Raw genomic sequence first — 16,683 nt, forward strand, 5'->3', positions numbered from 1 at the left:
GGAGGCCAGGCCAGAGCTTGGTAACCACGTACCACTGAGCCTCTTATTTATTTGTCTGACAAATAAATTACTATTTTAATTTCTCTATTGCTGCGTTGAATATTTCATTCCAGCTAAGCGTTAACCACAAGCAGGGTGCTACAAAACCTGTGGCGTGTTTAACAGTGGGGGACAGAGGGGCATTCATTGCAATAATAAAAGCACGGATACTGAATACTGATAGATGGTACTGAAATGGCAACCCAGAGGCCACCAAGCTTTTAGGGCCAGTGTGCCCATTTGGAATGTCAGGAGAGCGCAACGGGCGGCAGCCACAAAATGGCTGCTGTGGAGTGTGTGGCATAGCACAAAATGGCTGCCACTTCTGAAAGAGGAGGAGGAGGAAGGGAGACAGGACTGCAAAATGGTGTGGGCTAACCCTAGGGCTGCCACCCGCCCCTAGAAAAACATAGTTGTCTTTTTTTTGGGGGGGGGTGGAGCCGGAAGTGTGAAAGGAAGGGGTTTGCACGGGCCTGGTCTATGCAGTGGAGAGTGAGGGCGGGGGAGAGGGGGGATATTTTCATTTGTTGTTGTTGTTCAGTCGTTTAGTCGTGTCCGACTCTTCATGACCCCATGGACCAGAGCACGCCAGGCACTTCTGTCTTCCACTGCCTCCCGCAGGTTGGTCAAACTCATGCTGGTAGCTTCACGAACACTATCCAACCATCTCGTCCTCTGTCGTCCCCTTCTCCTTGTGCCCTCCATCTTTCCCAATATTTTCATACCCTCCAACATTTCTCTGATGAAAATAGGGACTATATTATTATTATTATTATTATTATTATTATTATTATTATTATTATTATTTTCTTCCTGCCCATCTGACTGTGTTGGTCCAGCCGCTCTGGGCAGCTTCTAACATATATAAAAATAGAACATTAAACATATTTTTAAAAAACCTTCCTTATACAGTGCTTCCTTCAAATGTCTTCTAAAGGTTGTATAGTTACTTATTGCCTTGGCTCGGGGGTCACTTAGCTCCATACCATCCAACATTTCTCCGATGAAAATAGGGACGTCCTTCCATGCCCTCCAGTATTCATCAGGCGAAAATAGGGACGTCCTAAGGAAAAGTGGGACATTCTGGGATCAAATCAGAAACCAGGATGGCTTCTGTAAATCCGGGACTGTCCCTGGGAAATAGGGACACTTGGAGGGTCTGCAGGCATCTGTGGGGCTGCAGTGAGAACAGGGAGCTGGACTATATATGGACCTTTGGCCTGGTCCGGGGGGCTCTTCAGAAGTGGCCATGGCTTTGAATCAAAACCTATGAATAGATAAAATACTCTGGCTCATAAGACAGTAAAACCACTCTTGCAGGCTGCTTGTTTGGGCTTATTAGTTATTTTTATTGAATTTTACATAGTTCTGAAAAAAGACACACATCTATATTAGCAAAACGCAACCTTTCTAAGGCCTTTGCTGCCTTGGACTTTGGTATCGCTATCTCCTTCGTCTAGCTCTGCGCTTGGGCCTTCGGGGGGGAAACGCAGCTTTCCCCTTGGAGTTTTGTTCTTTGGCAGAGGAAACATCTCTGCTCCTACAGAATCTTGTTTTCTTTGCACTGGGTGTTTCCTTGCTGTAGGGCTTCCCCACACCTTTCGAAGAGGCTGTGCTGTTGCTCTTAGAAGACCTTGACCTTTCCGAAGTGCTTTTGCTGCTAGCCCTTTTCGATTTCTCCGCAGAGGCAGGCCTGCTCCTGGTGGTCTTCAAAGCAGATGCAGCACTCTTGCTGGAACAGCGCTGATCTTCGGCTTTGCTATCCGAGTTGTCAGACGTGCTAGAAGCAGCTTTTTGGGCAAGCCTCTGCGACCTCCGGGCAGCACCATTTTTCCTGGGGCATCGTCTCCTCCTGTTGGGGATTCGGAGTTTCTGGCGAGCCTCTCCCGTCTTATCCGCAGAGCTCTTGGCTCCCTCCACTTCTCCTTTCGTTTTTGTGCCAGTGCGTGCGCCATACCTTCGCCCAACTCGGACTTTCCTTGCCCCTGCAGTCCTTTTGGGGTTTTCAAATATTTTGCTGGCCTTGCTCTGGTGCTTCCTGATGACGAAAAACTTTGAGCCATCGCTGTGAGTCATGCGCACCACAGCGCCTTTCAACACCAGGGCGTGCATTTTCCTCTGAGTTCTGGGGCTTTGCCTCCTCACATTGTAGCCCTTGGCGCTGAGGACTTCCTTCAGCTCTGTGAGGGTGAGGCCGTTCGACGCACTTGCTGCAATCGCTTGGACAACGAGCCCTGAGATATTAGGGAGGGACTTGATGGTCTTACCAGGATTCAAGCTTCTCCTCCTTTGCATTGACCTCGTAATTATTGACGACCTTTCGGGGAAACGAGTTTCTCCTCTCTTGCCTCGGCCTGGCCTCTTTCTCCTAGGAACTGGGGCTTGTGTTCCTCCAGGCGTCATAACCTCAATCATTGTCACTTCTTCTGGGGTTGCTGCCCTTCTTTGGGACTCTGTTACTCACTGCATGGAGCCTCTGATGAGACTGACTTGTGTGACTCCTGTCCAAAGTATTTATAGATGGAACGGAATCAATCCCAGCCTGCTTCTGTTCCCAACAGCCAATCACTTTCCTCCGTTTTGTTCTTGAGAACTCACCTTTCACAAACTCGCCTCACCTGCTCCATCCCCCTTGTCCTATTAAAAAAAAGTAGAGCTGGCATGGAAATTTAGCAGGTTATACTTTCCCCCACTTCCTGCCAACCTAGCAGTTTGAAAGCACGTCAAAGTGCAAGTAGATAAATAGGTACCGCTCCGGCAGGAAGGTAAACGGCATTTCTGTGTGCTGCTCTGGTTCGCCAGAAGCGGCTTAGTCATGCTGGCCACATGACCTGGAAGCTGTACGCTGGCTCCCTCGGCCAGTAAAGCGAGATGAGCGCTGCAACCCCAGAGTCGGTCACGACTGGACCTAATGGTCAGGGGTCCCTTTACCTTTACCTACTTTCCCCCACTAGACATCTCCATGTCAGGAAAAGCCTTTTTCTTTTCTTTTCAATACTAGATTGCTACTTCATAAAACCACAAACAGCAAGAGCACCTACTTTATTATTAATTTGGGCTAACAGTTGGAGCTGATGAGAGGCACTCCACACCAGAGAGGCCGCCAGAGCCTCAAGAAACGGCCCTGCTGGCCTTTTCCCTTAACAATGGCCTTGCCTGCCTGCCTGCCACTCAAAGGAGGTGTGGTGTGAATGGGAAGGGAAAATAAAGAGCCTCCATTTCCCAGCAGCTCACATTCTCCAGAGCAGGTTTTTTACAAATGTTCCATCCCAGTGTTGCCTTCTGAAACAGGGCTAGGAAACCAGTAGCACTCCCAAATGTTGTTGGAACTCCATCAGTCCCAGCCGGCAGAGACAATGATTGGAGTGATGGGAGCTTTTGGCCAACAGTATCTGGAGGGCCACAGGTTCCCTCAAGGTGCTGTAAAGGAAATATAAGCCCTGTTAAGTTGGCCAAGACAAGGGGAAGGCTTGTGTGAGATACAACATTTTGACCGCTGGTCCTGATGCTGATCTGCATGAGTAGGTCCATCTCTTCTTCATGGCATCTTTGCATATGCATGTGGTAGACACATTGACTCTGCACAGAAGAGCAGAATCAACTAATGGAGGTCAGGAATGGGACTAGCAGGTACAACCCCACAACCCCTAACCCACATTTACTATTCCGTTTGGTTCATTGATCAGGGTGACAAGACGATGATAATCAAAATAAAAAGGGCGAGGTTGATAATCGTATTTAAAAGGGAGTACACCTATGGGATTTGGGAAACACCTGCCTTATTCCTGTAAGTAATTGTGTCATCACAATGTTGCTCTGTGATGCAACCATGTGACCAGGCTTCCTACAGAACTATCACATGGTTCAGTAACTGGTCAGCTCTGAGCTGCAGAAGCCTTGCTTAACAGTGTTGCCCAACTTTGGGTCCCCAGCTGTTTTCGGACTACAACTCCCACCATCCGTAGCTAGCAAGACCAGTGGTCAGGGAAGCTGGGAATTGTATTCCGAAAACAACTGGAGACCAAAGGTTGGGAAACACTGCTCACTTAGTTAGGCTTTGGGTGTGGTTAGGAGGACTCGATAAGGGTTATGAAAAGGGAGAGGGATTTCTTCCTCAGGGAAAAACAAAAAACTTTTGGATCAGGGTGGAGTTCAGTCTCTGGCAACTCCCCCTTAAAAGAATCATGGCCAGAAGACCACTGGAGAGCTGCCGTGCAGAATATATTGAACTAGATGGTTAAAATGTCTGACACGGTAGAAGGCTTCTAACGTTAAAAGAACATAAAAAGAACCTCCCAGATCAGACTGGAAGCCTAATCTCACTAGTCAAGCATCCTGTTTTCTCTGTGGCCCTTCGGATCCCTGTGGAAGCCCACAAGCAACAGTCCACTCTCCATTTGTGAATCACAGAAGCTAATATTCAGAAGCTTATGTTCTTGTAGCACAGCCATTGCAGCTAGTAGCCACTCATAGTTTATCCTGCATGCATGTGGCTAATCCCTTTTGAAACCTATCAGATCCTCCAAGTCCAGACCCACTATTTCCCAGGGATGCCCCTGATTTAGAGAAAAAGTCCCGGTTTCTGACTTGATCCCGGAATGTTCCACTTTTCCTTAGGATGTCCCTATTTTCATTGGAGAAATGTTGGAGGGTATGAGCTGTCTGAAGGCAATCCTGTATAGGGATTTTTTTTTTAAAAGTTTAATTTTTTTATTATGTTTTTATATATGTTGGGAGCTGCCCAGAGTGACCGGGGCAACCCAGTAAGGTGTGTGGGGTATAAATAGCAAACTTATCATTATGGAATGGGACGTCCCTATTTTCATTGGAGAAATGTTGGAGGGTATGAGCTGTCCAAGCTGGCCATTGCTGCATCTTACAGAAGTGAAATCGAGAGTTTAGCTCTGTGCTGTACTTCCTTTAGTGTGTACTTCCTTTCGTCTTTCTCGAATCTGACAATAATCAGCTTAATCAAATTACAGTACTTTGCATTCTAGAATTATGCAAGAAAGATCACTTCAGGTTCTAGTATGATTGGAGAGGGAGAGAAAAAATATCTCTGTCCCTTTTCTCCACATCATGTATAATTTGATATACCTCTGTCATGTCCCCGCTTCTTTTCCCTTAAAGTAAGAAGACCCAAGCATTGTAACTTTTCCTCACAGAAGACACTCTAGCCCTGTGATCCTTTTATTTATGCTTTTCCTGCTTTTCTTCTGTTAATCTTTGTCTCAGGGCTGATCCACACTTGGGTCTGAGAGGTTTTTCCCACCTCTATCTTTCCCTGAGAGAACCTGCCGTTTACTGCTGAATCGGAGAGGGGGGAGGGATCAATCTAGTTTTCTGCAGATTGACATTAATTCTGATTTATCAGCAAACCAGGGGTTTTCCCAGGGAAAGCAGCAGGATGAAATAAAAAGCTCTGGGACCCAGGCCTAGAAACCACCAGACAAACGCAAGAGATAGAGGGCAACAAAACCTGAGAGACTTTCATGGTGGACTGGTGGCCATTCGTCCCACAAACAAGTGAAAACTCTGCAGAGAAGCAGTACCTGCCGCTTTCCGTAATATTGGGCTACTTCAGCATCTTCCTTTATATTGACATCAGGAACATTCAGACTCTCTCTACCTCAGTGCTTACATGATCTTTACTGTTATTATTTAGATCTGAACTATGCCTTCAGGTTGTGTAAAGAAGCGGGGAGGGGGGATGTTCCATTCGTTATTTTTTATTTTCAATACTCAACAATTAATAGTTTTTATAATAATAAAAACCCCAACAGTGGTACCTCAGGTTACATACGCTTCAGGTTACAGACTCCGCTAACCCAGAAATATTACCTCGGGTTAAGAACTTTGCTTCAGGATGAGAACAGAAATCGCGCGGTGGCAGCAGGAGGCCCCATTAGCTAAAGTGGTGCTTCAGGTTAAGAACAGTTTCAGGTTAAGAACGGACCTCCGGAACGAATTAAGTTCTTAACCCGAGGTACCACTGTAATAATAATCTTCAAGGGCAAGCCCATGTACTCTTCGTGGTCTGAAGATCTCGCTGCCTTTTCTATGCTTGACTGCATAGTGTATAATCATCACTCTAATACCTCCTTGGATATATGGACTGCCCATATAATTTTTGTAAGGGTTACATCATTGATCAATGTAACACAAAGCAATTAATGTTCACGTCAGGCTCAATGGTATATTATTTTGCTAAAAAGTCAACTGACGACATTTCTCTCTCTTCTATTTATAAAAAGAAAAAAGAAAAGCTACAATGGGTACAACATGTGTTGGAACCGGTTGTACGTCTCATTGTCCTTTTTAATTGTTGTACGCCACTTCCTGGGCCCCGTGGAGGTGTAAGTGAACCTTCAGAGGTTGGGAGTGGAAAGGAGGGAGGCGTGCAACCCTGGCATTTGGGGCACTTTTGGGAACAGACAGTGAGTGAGCAGTTAGACAGACCTAAAGACAGCTTGTGAACAGCTCTCTGTGTCTCTGGGAGTCTGGTGCGAGACAGCAGATCATCTACAAGGTAGGACCCCTTATTCTCTCCCTGTACATTTGTATATAAAGTGCCTCAAGTCTCCAGTGCTTTCTCTTCTAAAGGAACCCCAACTCCAGGCAGCAAAGTTTCTGGAACTTCTTACCACCTGAGTGTGCAACAATATCATTTCTCAATATGTGGTAAGGTAAAGGGACCCCTGACCATTAGGTCCAGTCGTGACCGACTCTGGGGTTGTGGCACTCATCTCGCTTTATTGGCCGAGGGAGCCGGCATACAGCTTCCGGGTCATGTGGCCGACATGACTAAGCGACTTCTGGCAAACCAGAGCAGCACACGGAAATGCCGTTTACCTTCCTGCCGGAGCGGTACCTATTTATCTACTTGCACTTTTTTGCTTTCAAACTGCTAGGTTGGCAGGAGCAGGGACTGAGCAACGGGAGCTCACCCCATCACGGGGATTCAAACCGCTGACCTTCTGATTGGCAAGTCCTAGGCTCTGTGGTTTAGACCACAGTGCCACCCACGTTCCCAATATGTGGTTCAGCAGCTAAAAGAAAGACCTTCTCTTCCTAAATTAAGTCTTTCCTGGGGGCTTGCAATGTTTCCTGAACTTGCATCAGCTAAATCTTATAGAATTCAAAAAGAAACTGCCACTTACTAGCTCCCCTATAAGCCACTCAGAGAGTGCAATAGAACAGGCTCTACAGGTTGTTTTGCAATCTAGGAAAGGGTTAGATGTGTCCCCACATCCTTGTTGGAAGACTTGCCACATCCTTGTTAGATCATTTAAAAGCCCTCAGCAAAGTGAGCTCCAGTCATTAACCACAGAGAAGTCCTGCCAGCTACCTGGAATAGTCAGGGCACTGTCAGCGCAAATAAAAATACGTTTCTTTCTGGAAAACAAGGTAAGCCATTACGATGCGGGTATAAGTGTTGATTGCCGGAACAATTGTTTGTGAAATGCAAAGCATCATCTATTGAACATCTTATACAGGATCATGTGATGCTAGGAATATTTCATGTGTTTTATTTCATTGCGGAATGGGTTACGTGGCTTCAAAGTCTGTGAATGGTGATGGCTGAAATACAAAGACTAACAGCATACCAGAATTTGGCTTTTTGAACATTGTGAGCATTTCTCATTCACAAATCTTGTGGCCCAGCACAATTACCTTTACTTTCTGCATGTTGTTGTTGTTTAGTTGTTTAGTCGTGTCCGACTCTTTGTGACCCCATGGACCAGAGCACGCCAGGCACTCCTGTCTTCCACTGCCTCCCGCAGTTTGGTCACACTCATGCTGGTAGCTTCGAGAACACTGTCCAACCATCTCGTCCTCTGTCATCCCCTTCTCCGGGTGCCCTCCATCTTTCCCAACATCAGGGTCTTTTCTAGGGAGTCTTCTCTTCTCATGAGGTGGCCAAAGTATTGGAGTCTCAACTTCAGGATCTGTCCTTCCAGTGACCACTCAGGGCTGATTTCCTCAAGAATGGATGCATTTGATCTTCTTGCAGTCCATGGGACTCTCAAGAGTCTCCTCCAGCACCAGAATTCAAAAGCATCCATTCTTCGGCGATCTGCCTTCTTTATGGTCCAGCTCTCACTTCCATACATCACTACTGGGAAAACCATAGCTTTAACTATACGGACCTTTGTTGGCAAGGTGATGTCTCTGCTTTTTAAGATGCTGTCTAGGTTTCTTCATAAACATGTCTAAATTTCATCGAAAATAAAAATTAAAGGTTTCAAAACACATGTCAGGACGTGATGATCTGCCACCTGAATGCTATGCCGATTGAAAATGTGAGACTGATTTATCACCTTATATTGTGATCCCTGGTGATTAAAGCAAGTCTCGACTTGCCAAACTGGGTACTTTTGGTCTTTTTATTGCCCCCAAATTAAAAGTGTCCACAGCTGGAAATACTACACCCACCCTAGTTTTCAGCTCCCCCCTTGATCTCCAAGAAAGTGTGATACATAAACTGAATAAATTGTGGAAGTGCTGCAATTCTGTGAGTTGTTGTGCAAGGGCTAGCGGAAAACATGTGGTGTGACCTAATGCATGTATTCTGCTAGTAAGCTTCATTATGGAAGGCCTTAAAAAGAAAACAGAAAAAAGAGGCTGTGTGTTGGCTCGTTAACCACTCAGAAACTGAATGCCTTGCGAGTCGAACGTTTTGGCTCCCGAACACCGCAAACCTGGAAGTGAGTGTTCCGGTTGCGAACGTTCTTTTGGAACCTGAACGTCCGACGCGGCTTACATGGCTTCCGATTGGCTGCAGGAGACTTCCAGAACAGATTCCGTTCGACTTCTGAGGTACGACTGTACAAAATAAAATATCCATATTGAGACATTTCTCCGAATATCTAGACTTCCCAGCTTCCCTTCCATGGGTCCTATTATCAGTGTAGTCCTGATCCCAATCTCCCACTCATAGTGGGATTAACAGCTGGACAAAGTGTTACTTTTGGTTTTTAATACTGTTTCCCCCCCCCAAAATTCCATGAGTATGAAATATATAATTGCTGTACAAACCTATAGAGATATATAGTTAAATGCATCATATCTAATAGCTCCATAATTACTGCTTTGTTTCTTTTGTGTTGATTCCAATGTAACAAAAACAGTAACAAATTTTCTCCTAAAAGTTTCTATTGATTGTATTATTTTTTAAAAAACAAATATTTATTATATTTCATTTGTTTTTATTTCTCTGCGGCCACCCTCAGTGAGAAGGAAGAGGTCCTGGCAGCTATGTCTTTTTCTCTGGTCTCTTGGCTGAGCTTCCAGAACTTTCCAATGAGAAGCAGTGTTCAGCCGACGCTCAAAGGTAATGGCTACAACTGCTGCTATTTGTTTTATCTCAGAACCCGTTGGATATCATAAGACAAGACTGGAAGGGTCCAGAGGCTACTTAGCCGGACCTACATTTGTAGATTCGGGCCACCATCCAAGTCAGTCAGGCTTGGCTTAAACCCAATGTGTTCTTTGGCAGGTCTGGTAATGTTATGTACTCAGTTGAATAGGATCCAAAATGCAGCAGTCTGATTGGTCCTAGAACAATAGGATCCAAAATGCAGCAGTCTGATTGGTCCTAGAACAATGCAGCAGTATGATTGGTCTGCAGGAACCACCCAATCCAGCTCCAGATGGAAGTGAACCCACAACCTGATTGGCCTACAGGAGAATTCCGGAATTAGCCAATCATGTGCAGCCCATTGTGTAAATAATGTATATAAAGCAGATACTTTGGGGGAACTTTCATTCCTCCTCCCACTATAAGCTGAATAAAGAGCATGAAATCTACTCTCAACTCCGAGTATACGGTATTTCAGGTAATATAGAGGAAATTACCTGGCAAGGATGCTCTGAGGGCAAACACAGCAAAGACCGTAAAGCTCTCTGCAAAATACTGAACATCCTGATAAAGGACACAGAAGTACCACCATCACCTCCCCATTGCATCCTAGTTTATTATTGTTATTACGTTTATATCCCATCTTTTCCTCACAGCCACTCTGTGAGGTGCATCAGGCTGAGCGATAGTGACAGACCCAAGTTCACCCAGTGTGCTTTATGGCCGAGTGGGGATTTGAACCCTGGCCTCCCAGGTCCTAGTCCAAGACCCTGACCACTACTCCATGCTGGTTCTATTTATGGAAGCATCTTGTTCTTGGTTTCCTTATCTTTCCCCCTTTGTGCCTCCCTAGGATTCTATTGTATCCTGTGGCTAATGCTGTGCTTTCTGGCTGAGCAGAAAGGTGGTGGGAAAGTGCTGGCTTCACTACCAAAGGGATGCTACCGAGGTAAATGATGAGTAAAATAAGACTGTGGGGTGAGGGTTGGAATAATAATAATAATAATAATAATAATAATAATAATAATAATAATAATTCAGCTTTCTAAAAGTCATTCTGGCTGAATTGTGAAATACTGCCAGAAAATCCCAGTGCATTCAAAGCTGGCAATGTTGCAAGGCACTTTGGGGCTTTGTTAGGGTTGCCATATTTCAAAAAGGTGAGAATCTGGGCACAAAAATTTTTGAGCTTCTTTTGACAAAGTTGAGCTTTTGTGTGTGTGCAAAATATCAAAAATAATAAAAGTGAAGTTTTTGAGCTATTTTAAAGGAAATTCACCAAAATCAAGGCTTCCGACATCGGTTGCCATATGTCCGGATTTTCCCAGACATTTCAGCGATTTCTACCTGGACACTGTTCTGACTGCCATGTCCAGGAAATTCCAGATGTATGACAGCCCTAGCTGTGTTAAATTCAGAGGTGGGGATACAGCTACCCTCCACAAGCCCCATCAACCCCAGCCAGCATGTAGTTCAGCAGCACTCGAGGGTCTCAGGTTCAGCATCTCTGGTGAAATTGCTGAAAGGACCGTCATAGAAATGCTCTCTTGTGCAATTCTCTGAGCGGCAAGAGACTCCAGGGGTGCCTGTGCTTACCCAGGCAGGGTTCAGTTTTCTTAGAATGAAGGTCAAAAGAGAATGTGGTGTCTTTAAGATTTATGGTTTTATTTGCACATATATACACAACCTGAGCATAAGATGGAGGGGCTCAAAGCATCAGCACTCTGCTGGTCTTGCCTGTGTATTTGGTTCCCAGGGAGATCCCCAAGCCATAATTCTGGGTCTAGTGCAGAACAAGACAAGCTTCTAGCCAAAACTCTCATGCACAAATTAAGTCCCCATTTCGAAGTGCTGTGTGTGTGTGTGTGTGTGTGTGTGTGCACGCGCACAGACACATACACACAGTACATCTACCAAAGAAAGGAAAGATAATGGCTTACCCAGGAAGAGAGATGGACTTGTTGGAGCAAAGTTCCATGTTGCTTAGCTTGTATACACACTATGCATTAAAGCACATTTCCCTTTCACCCCCTTAAAGTATAATGAAAAGTGTAATTTGCCGAGGGTGCTGGAAATTATAGTGCTGTGATGGGGCAAACTACCATTCCCAGAATTCCCAGTATACCTGAAGGAGCATCTCCACCCCCATCATTCACCAGACACTGAGGTCCAGATCTGATGGTCTTCTGGCAGTTCCTTCCCTGCGAGAAGAGAGATTACAGGGAAACAGGCAGAGAGCCTTCTCAGTAGTTAGTGGCGCCCGCCCTGTGGAACGCCCTCCCATCAGATGTCAAAGAAATAAACAACTATCTGACGTTTAGAAGACATCTGAAGGCAGCCCTGTTTTTAGGGAAGTTTTTAATGATTGATGTTTTAATGTATTTTTAATCTTTTGTTGGAAGCCGCCCAGAGTGGCTGGGAAACCCAGCCAGATGCGCGGGGTACAAATTATAAATTATTATTATTATTAGAGGCAGGATATGCTTTAAATGTACATTAAATATATGGTGTGTACACAGCCAGGGCAAGCATTAGGCTTGGCCCAACCCTCCTCTGCAAGGACTTGGTTGGGCCCATAACACTTTGATGTTCTGTCTCCCCCCAGTTGCAGCTAAAGTGACCTTTAACCCGGACACTGCCCACCCAGCACTTGTTGTGTCTACAGACCGGAAGACTGTGACATCGGAAGGTGTGGAGCACCCCGTGCCTCCCAACCCCAAGAGGTTCACTAAAAGCCCTGCCGTGTTGGGCTCTCCAGGGTTTAAATCGGGGAAACATTGCTGGGAAGTGGTGTATGGAAACCAGAGGGAATGGGCGGTCGGGGTAGCGCGGGAGTCTGTGAAAAGGGATGTCTACCTCTCCCTTACCCCAGAAGAGGGGATTGTGCAGGAAGGTCTCTGGTGGCTTCGGCGTCGGCAAAGCGACCCCCAACCACCTCCCCAAGGCTCTGGAACCATCGGGGTTCTTCTGGATTGCGATCAAGACACCGTGACTTTTTACATGCCTGGTAAAGTCATTAAGAAAGATGTTCCCCGCAACGGAGAGGTCGTTTATCCTTTCTTCTATGTGGGTGGAGGTGTTTCACTCCGCCTGAACGACTTAAAAGAGTGAGTGGAGAATTGCCCGCCAGCGCCACGCCATGCATTTTTAAGGATTTAAGAGTCTCTGGCTTCATGTGGTAAAGACGCAGGAACAACAATACACATGTGGTGGGGTTGTGAGGAGATTAAGAAATTTTGGAGAGTAATACATGAGGAATTAAAGAAAATGTTGAAAATCCCAATTGTTAAAAAACCAGAGGCATATCTCCTAGGTCTGATAGGGAAAGATATACTACAAGTGAAAAAAAAGAATTTTCCCATATACAACTACAGCAGCTAGGGTAGTGATTGCTTCTAAATGGAAATCTCAAATCTTGCCCTCAAAAGGGGAGTGGATTTGCAAATTAAATGAATATTTAGAACTGGCAAAGCTAACATCAATTATAAGATATCAGTCAAATAAAAAATTTAAAAAGGAATGGAAATGTTTCGAAGATTACATGCTAAAATATTGTTCTAAGAAAGATATGCTGATATGCCTAGAATAAAAAATGTAAAGTATATGTATGAATCGGAAGAGAAAAGAGATAAGAGATGTACAAAGAATGATATATTTGGAGAAATCAAAGATAAATGTGGAGATAGAGATTTAAAGAAGTCGAATTGCGGCAGAGGGAAGCTGCGGGTGGGTGGGGGAAGTACTAGGTAATAAGTATGTAATGTTTGTTTTCAAGGGTTTTGGAATTGTATCTTTTCCATTTTCTTCTTCTTCTAATTCCTCAACCCCAACCTTTCAGATTCAAATGTTGCAGAGTTGAAGGTGGCCTGAGAAACAGGCATCGTTTTTGGTACCCTGTTCACCAGGAACGGGTAATTTTCTTGGCACAGTGGGCCAGATCCTGATCTTCCACCACCACCATCACTGCTGACCAACTTTGACAGGTGAATGGAGCCACCCACCTATCAATCATCTGACATCATGATGCCAGCAGGTGACTGATAGGTGGGCGGTCCCACCCACCTGTCAAAAGTCGCCTTGCATCCTTTGGAGGGAGGCTTCTGTTTAGCTAGCGCATTCCCCTCAGGGAATGTGCTGGCAAAGAAATACCTGGCAGGATTCAACATTTTGCTTATCAGCAGATGAGGCGAGAGTTCAGTCCTGCTCCCTTGCAGGGGCCTCAGTAGGATTTAACCTCCACTCATCAGCCAATGAGTGGAGGATTAAAGTCTTCTGCTTTCCCTGTGTATGTCAGTTCCCTATAGGGAGCTGGCAGGCACAGCCAATGCAGGTCTGAGTCCCATCCATCAGCTGACATCACACAATGACAGGTAGGTGTGGTTTTAGAGAAAGAGCCTCACAGCCACATTGGACCCTTCAGCAGGCCAAGACCAAAGATTCCTCACCACTGCCATAAGTCATCTCTCATAAACAGGTTTGCAGAGGGTTTCTTTGTGTATTGCTTCAGATACCTGCCAAAACTGTTTAACCCCTGAGACCAAAAGGACCATGCCTCTCTCTCATTCCACCTTCAGCTCTTAAAACTGCTGTCCATTTCCAACCTAGAGTAATCATTATGCAAAGTAAGGCCATGTTTCTGGACAATCAGTTACAGAAGAAGAACTTCCTGCATGGTTCAGCTTTCATTAATATGGAAATTTAAGGGGGAAATTTCACTAGGTTCATGTGAAAGTGAAAGAAACCTGAATATGCTCCATTCCAGAAAAGGAGGTGACTTATAGTAAGCTGGACCGTACATTAAGTGTATGTCTGCATTTTATATCCTGTTTGCTGTTTATTTAAGTAGGGAGGAATTGAATTGTGATAGGGACTGGACCGAAGGGCAGTTTCGTCCTTTCTCTCCAGCTCCTCTCCTGATGAATATCGTAAAACACACACAGCCAGCTACTATTAACTCTCAGATTGATGCCAAATTATCAGATTGGGGTGCAAAATATATGCTCTACCAGTGAGCCATGCAGCTTGTTAAAATGCTAAGGGTGAAGCAGTATATAAATGGCTTAATAAATAAATATGAGTCCTGTCTTTCTTGGCACTTGTTATCCAAAGTCTGTTCAAAGGAGGGTTATATGAGATGCTAGGAGTAGTACCTCTGGTGGGGACAGGTTCTGCTCCTTCTGTGGAGCAATATGCAAATATACGTACAGTGGTACCTCAGGTTACAAACACCTTGGGTTACAAACACTTCAGGTTACAGACTCTGCTAACCTGGAAGTAGTACTTCAGGTTACAAACTTTGTCCCAGGATGAGAATGGAAATCACGCGCCAGGGGCAGCGGGAGGCCCCATTAGCTCAAATGGTACCTCAGGTTAAGAACAGTTTCAGGTTAAGAACGGACCTCCAGAACGAATTAACTTCGTAACCAGAGGTACCACTGTACAGTTATTTAAGGTGGAGCTTGATGCATTGAGCAAAAGCCAGGCATTTTAATGAACAAAATGCCCTTCAGAATTCCTTCCCTGTACTTAACTAGAGCATGAGACACTTAATCTCGGGGTCATGGGTTAGAGCCCCACCTTGGGCAAAAAATTCCTGCATTGCAGGGGGTTGGACTAGATGACCCCTGTGGTCCCTTCCAACTCTAGGATTTCATGATTTCATAGACATAAAAACAAACTACTTATGCTGCGGTTTCTGTAAACATTTTGGGAGTAGACTATTGACTGCTGGTGATAAGCTGCGGATGACGTGAGCTTGAAACTTGGCCTCCTTCCCATTTTGTCTGTCCATCTGCGGGCAGCTGATAAGACGGAGACAGATGGGGAACCTTAGAAGAATAACATAACAGCCATCAGACAAGGAGATTTGGGGCTCGGTTCCTTACAAATAGAGGTCCCCCTCTCTTTCTCCATCTCACATTAGCTTGGCTTGAGGACCATCGAACGTGGAGATGACTGACAGATGCCAGCTGACTGATAAGAACGCTTGGAACCTCTTTCATCTTTTCATTGATTGCTCAAGTCCAGCTGTGATATTGTAAGGAAAAAAAGGGCCTTCTAACTTAGGGGAGATTCAAGAGGAAAAGAATCACTCAGAATTCTTTGGTTTTCAGGAGATGGAAGCTAAAGGCAACCTGGGATATCAGTGACAAATATTCTTCACATGTAAGGTAAAAGAAAGTGCTATAGCATGATTTTGCAGCCGGTCAGCTTTAAAGCAACAAAAGAGCACTTCCGACAAATTTGCTATGGACCACAAAATATGTAGCTAATCCCTGAAACCATATACGTACTGCAGTGACTAACATAGTTATTTAAAAGTTTTGAAGTGAAATGTTTCGGTTTCTGCCTTCTTGGCTGCTTTGATGTGAACCCTTTTCACACCAGAGCAGCTAAAAAAAGAGGGGAACTGAAATGTTTTGCTTTAAACCTTTAATATATCTGTTTTGTTAGACCCTTTAATGACATGATTAGATAGATGGATGGATAGATAGATGATAGATAGATAGATAGATAGATAGATAGATAGATAGATAGATAGATGATAGATAGATAGATGATAGATAGATAGATAGATAGATAGATAGATAGATAGATAGATAGATAGATAGATAGAGATAGGTAGATGATAGATAGATAGATAGATAGATAGATAGATAGATAGATAGATAGATAGATAGATAGATAGATATGGTAGATACAGTTGATGATAAGATATGTAAATATTTTATTTCTGTAGTACTTCAATTATTGATGGGAGAGCTTTGTATGAAACTAATACTGTACAGTAGATAGTAAACATCCTAAGTTAAACACTCTTAAATTTCATTGATTACAGTGGAACTCAGTAGAACTGACAGCACCACTATAGACAGATATGTCCCATCGAATTCAGCACAGGAGCAAGGTTTGCTCTGTGGTTAAAGGATTTCAACTTTAAAAGGGCTTTTGACTTTGGATGGCTTGAAAACACATCTTTAAAAATAAATAATGGCTTGATGGTAGATAGAAGGGAAGGTAAGAGCTCAGATGGTTAGAGTGTGGTGCCAAGGTTGCATCCTGTGGAGTAACACTGATTCATTCCAAAGGACTGGGAGAATGACAAATGCCTTTAGGAATAACAGTAGCTAACACATTTTTCTTATGGATTTACCAACTATGGGCACTTCCAGAATGTGACAGTTTTGTGGGTGGGAGTCAATCACATTCTGGCAAGTTCAGATTGTGCAGTTAAAGTGGATTGGGCACTCTTGTAATAATAATAAAAGATAATACTGTTTGTG

General features: G+C 44.4%; 2 protein-coding genes across 8 annotated transcripts; one reads left to right on the plus strand and one right to left on the minus strand.

Moving 5' to 3' along the window:
- Positions 1-1,364: 1,364 nt before the first annotated feature.
- LOC309337119 (uncharacterized protein) lies at positions 1,365-3,845 on the minus strand. Of its 4 annotated transcripts, none has more exons than XM_081853823.1 (2): positions 3,812-3,845; positions 1,365-2,670 (listed from the first exon to the last, which is right to left on the minus strand). In XM_081853823.1, the coding sequence occupies exon 2, from the start codon at positions 2,452-2,454 to the stop codon at positions 1,483-1,485; it is 972 nt and encodes a 323-aa protein (XP_081709949.1). In that variant the 5' UTR covers positions 2,455-2,670; positions 3,812-3,845; the 3' UTR covers positions 1,365-1,482. The 4 variants fall into 4 exon arrangements, with proteins under 4 accessions (XP_081709949.1, XP_081709946.1, XP_081709947.1 ...); XM_081853820.1 differs by having other exon boundaries at positions 1,365-2,676; positions 3,696-3,827; XM_081853821.1 differs by lacking the exon at positions 3,812-3,845 and adding an exon at positions 3,702-3,799 and having other exon boundaries at positions 1,365-2,676.
- Positions 3,846-6,409: 2,564 nt separating this feature from the next.
- LOC309337216 (vespryn-like) lies at positions 6,410-14,472 on the plus strand. 4 transcript variants are annotated; one of them, XM_081853964.1, is made up of 5 exons: positions 6,420-6,568; positions 6,643-6,720; positions 9,273-9,373; positions 10,254-10,349; positions 12,012-14,472. In XM_081853964.1, exons 2-5 carry the CDS (start codon positions 6,716-6,718, stop codon positions 12,509-12,511), a joined length of 702 nt encoding a protein of 233 aa, XP_081710090.1. In that variant the 5' UTR covers positions 6,420-6,568; positions 6,643-6,715; the 3' UTR covers positions 12,512-14,472. The 4 variants fall into 4 exon arrangements, with proteins under 4 accessions (XP_081710091.1, XP_081710090.1, XP_081710089.1 ...); XM_081853963.1 differs by having other exon boundaries at positions 6,422-6,568; positions 12,006-14,472; XM_081853965.1 differs by lacking the exon at positions 6,643-6,720 and having other exon boundaries at positions 6,410-6,568; positions 12,006-14,472.
- The last annotated feature ends 2,211 nt before the right edge of the window (positions 14,473-16,683 follow it).

Source organism: Podarcis erhardii (assembly GCF_964252035.2).
Source record: "Podarcis erhardii genome assembly, chromosome: 2".
NCBI lineage: Eukaryota > Metazoa > Chordata > Lepidosauria > Squamata > Lacertidae > Podarcis > Podarcis erhardii.

Excerpts from the sequence above, each read along its gene's own strand:
- LOC309337119 (XM_081853823.1), bottom strand. The coding sequence starts at position 2,454 with ATGATTGAGGTTATGACGCCTGGAGGAACACAAGCCCCAGTTCCTAGG.
- LOC309337216 (XM_081853963.1), top strand. Across the intron at positions 9,374-10,253 it reads TGTTCAGCCGACGCTCAAAG|GATTCTATTGTATCCTGTGG; the intron begins GTAATGGCTACA and ends GTGCCTCCCTAG. Across the intron at positions 10,350-12,005 it reads ACCAAAGGGATGCTACCGAG|TTGCAGCTAAAGTGACCTTT; the intron begins GTAAATGATGAG and ends GTCTCCCCCCAG.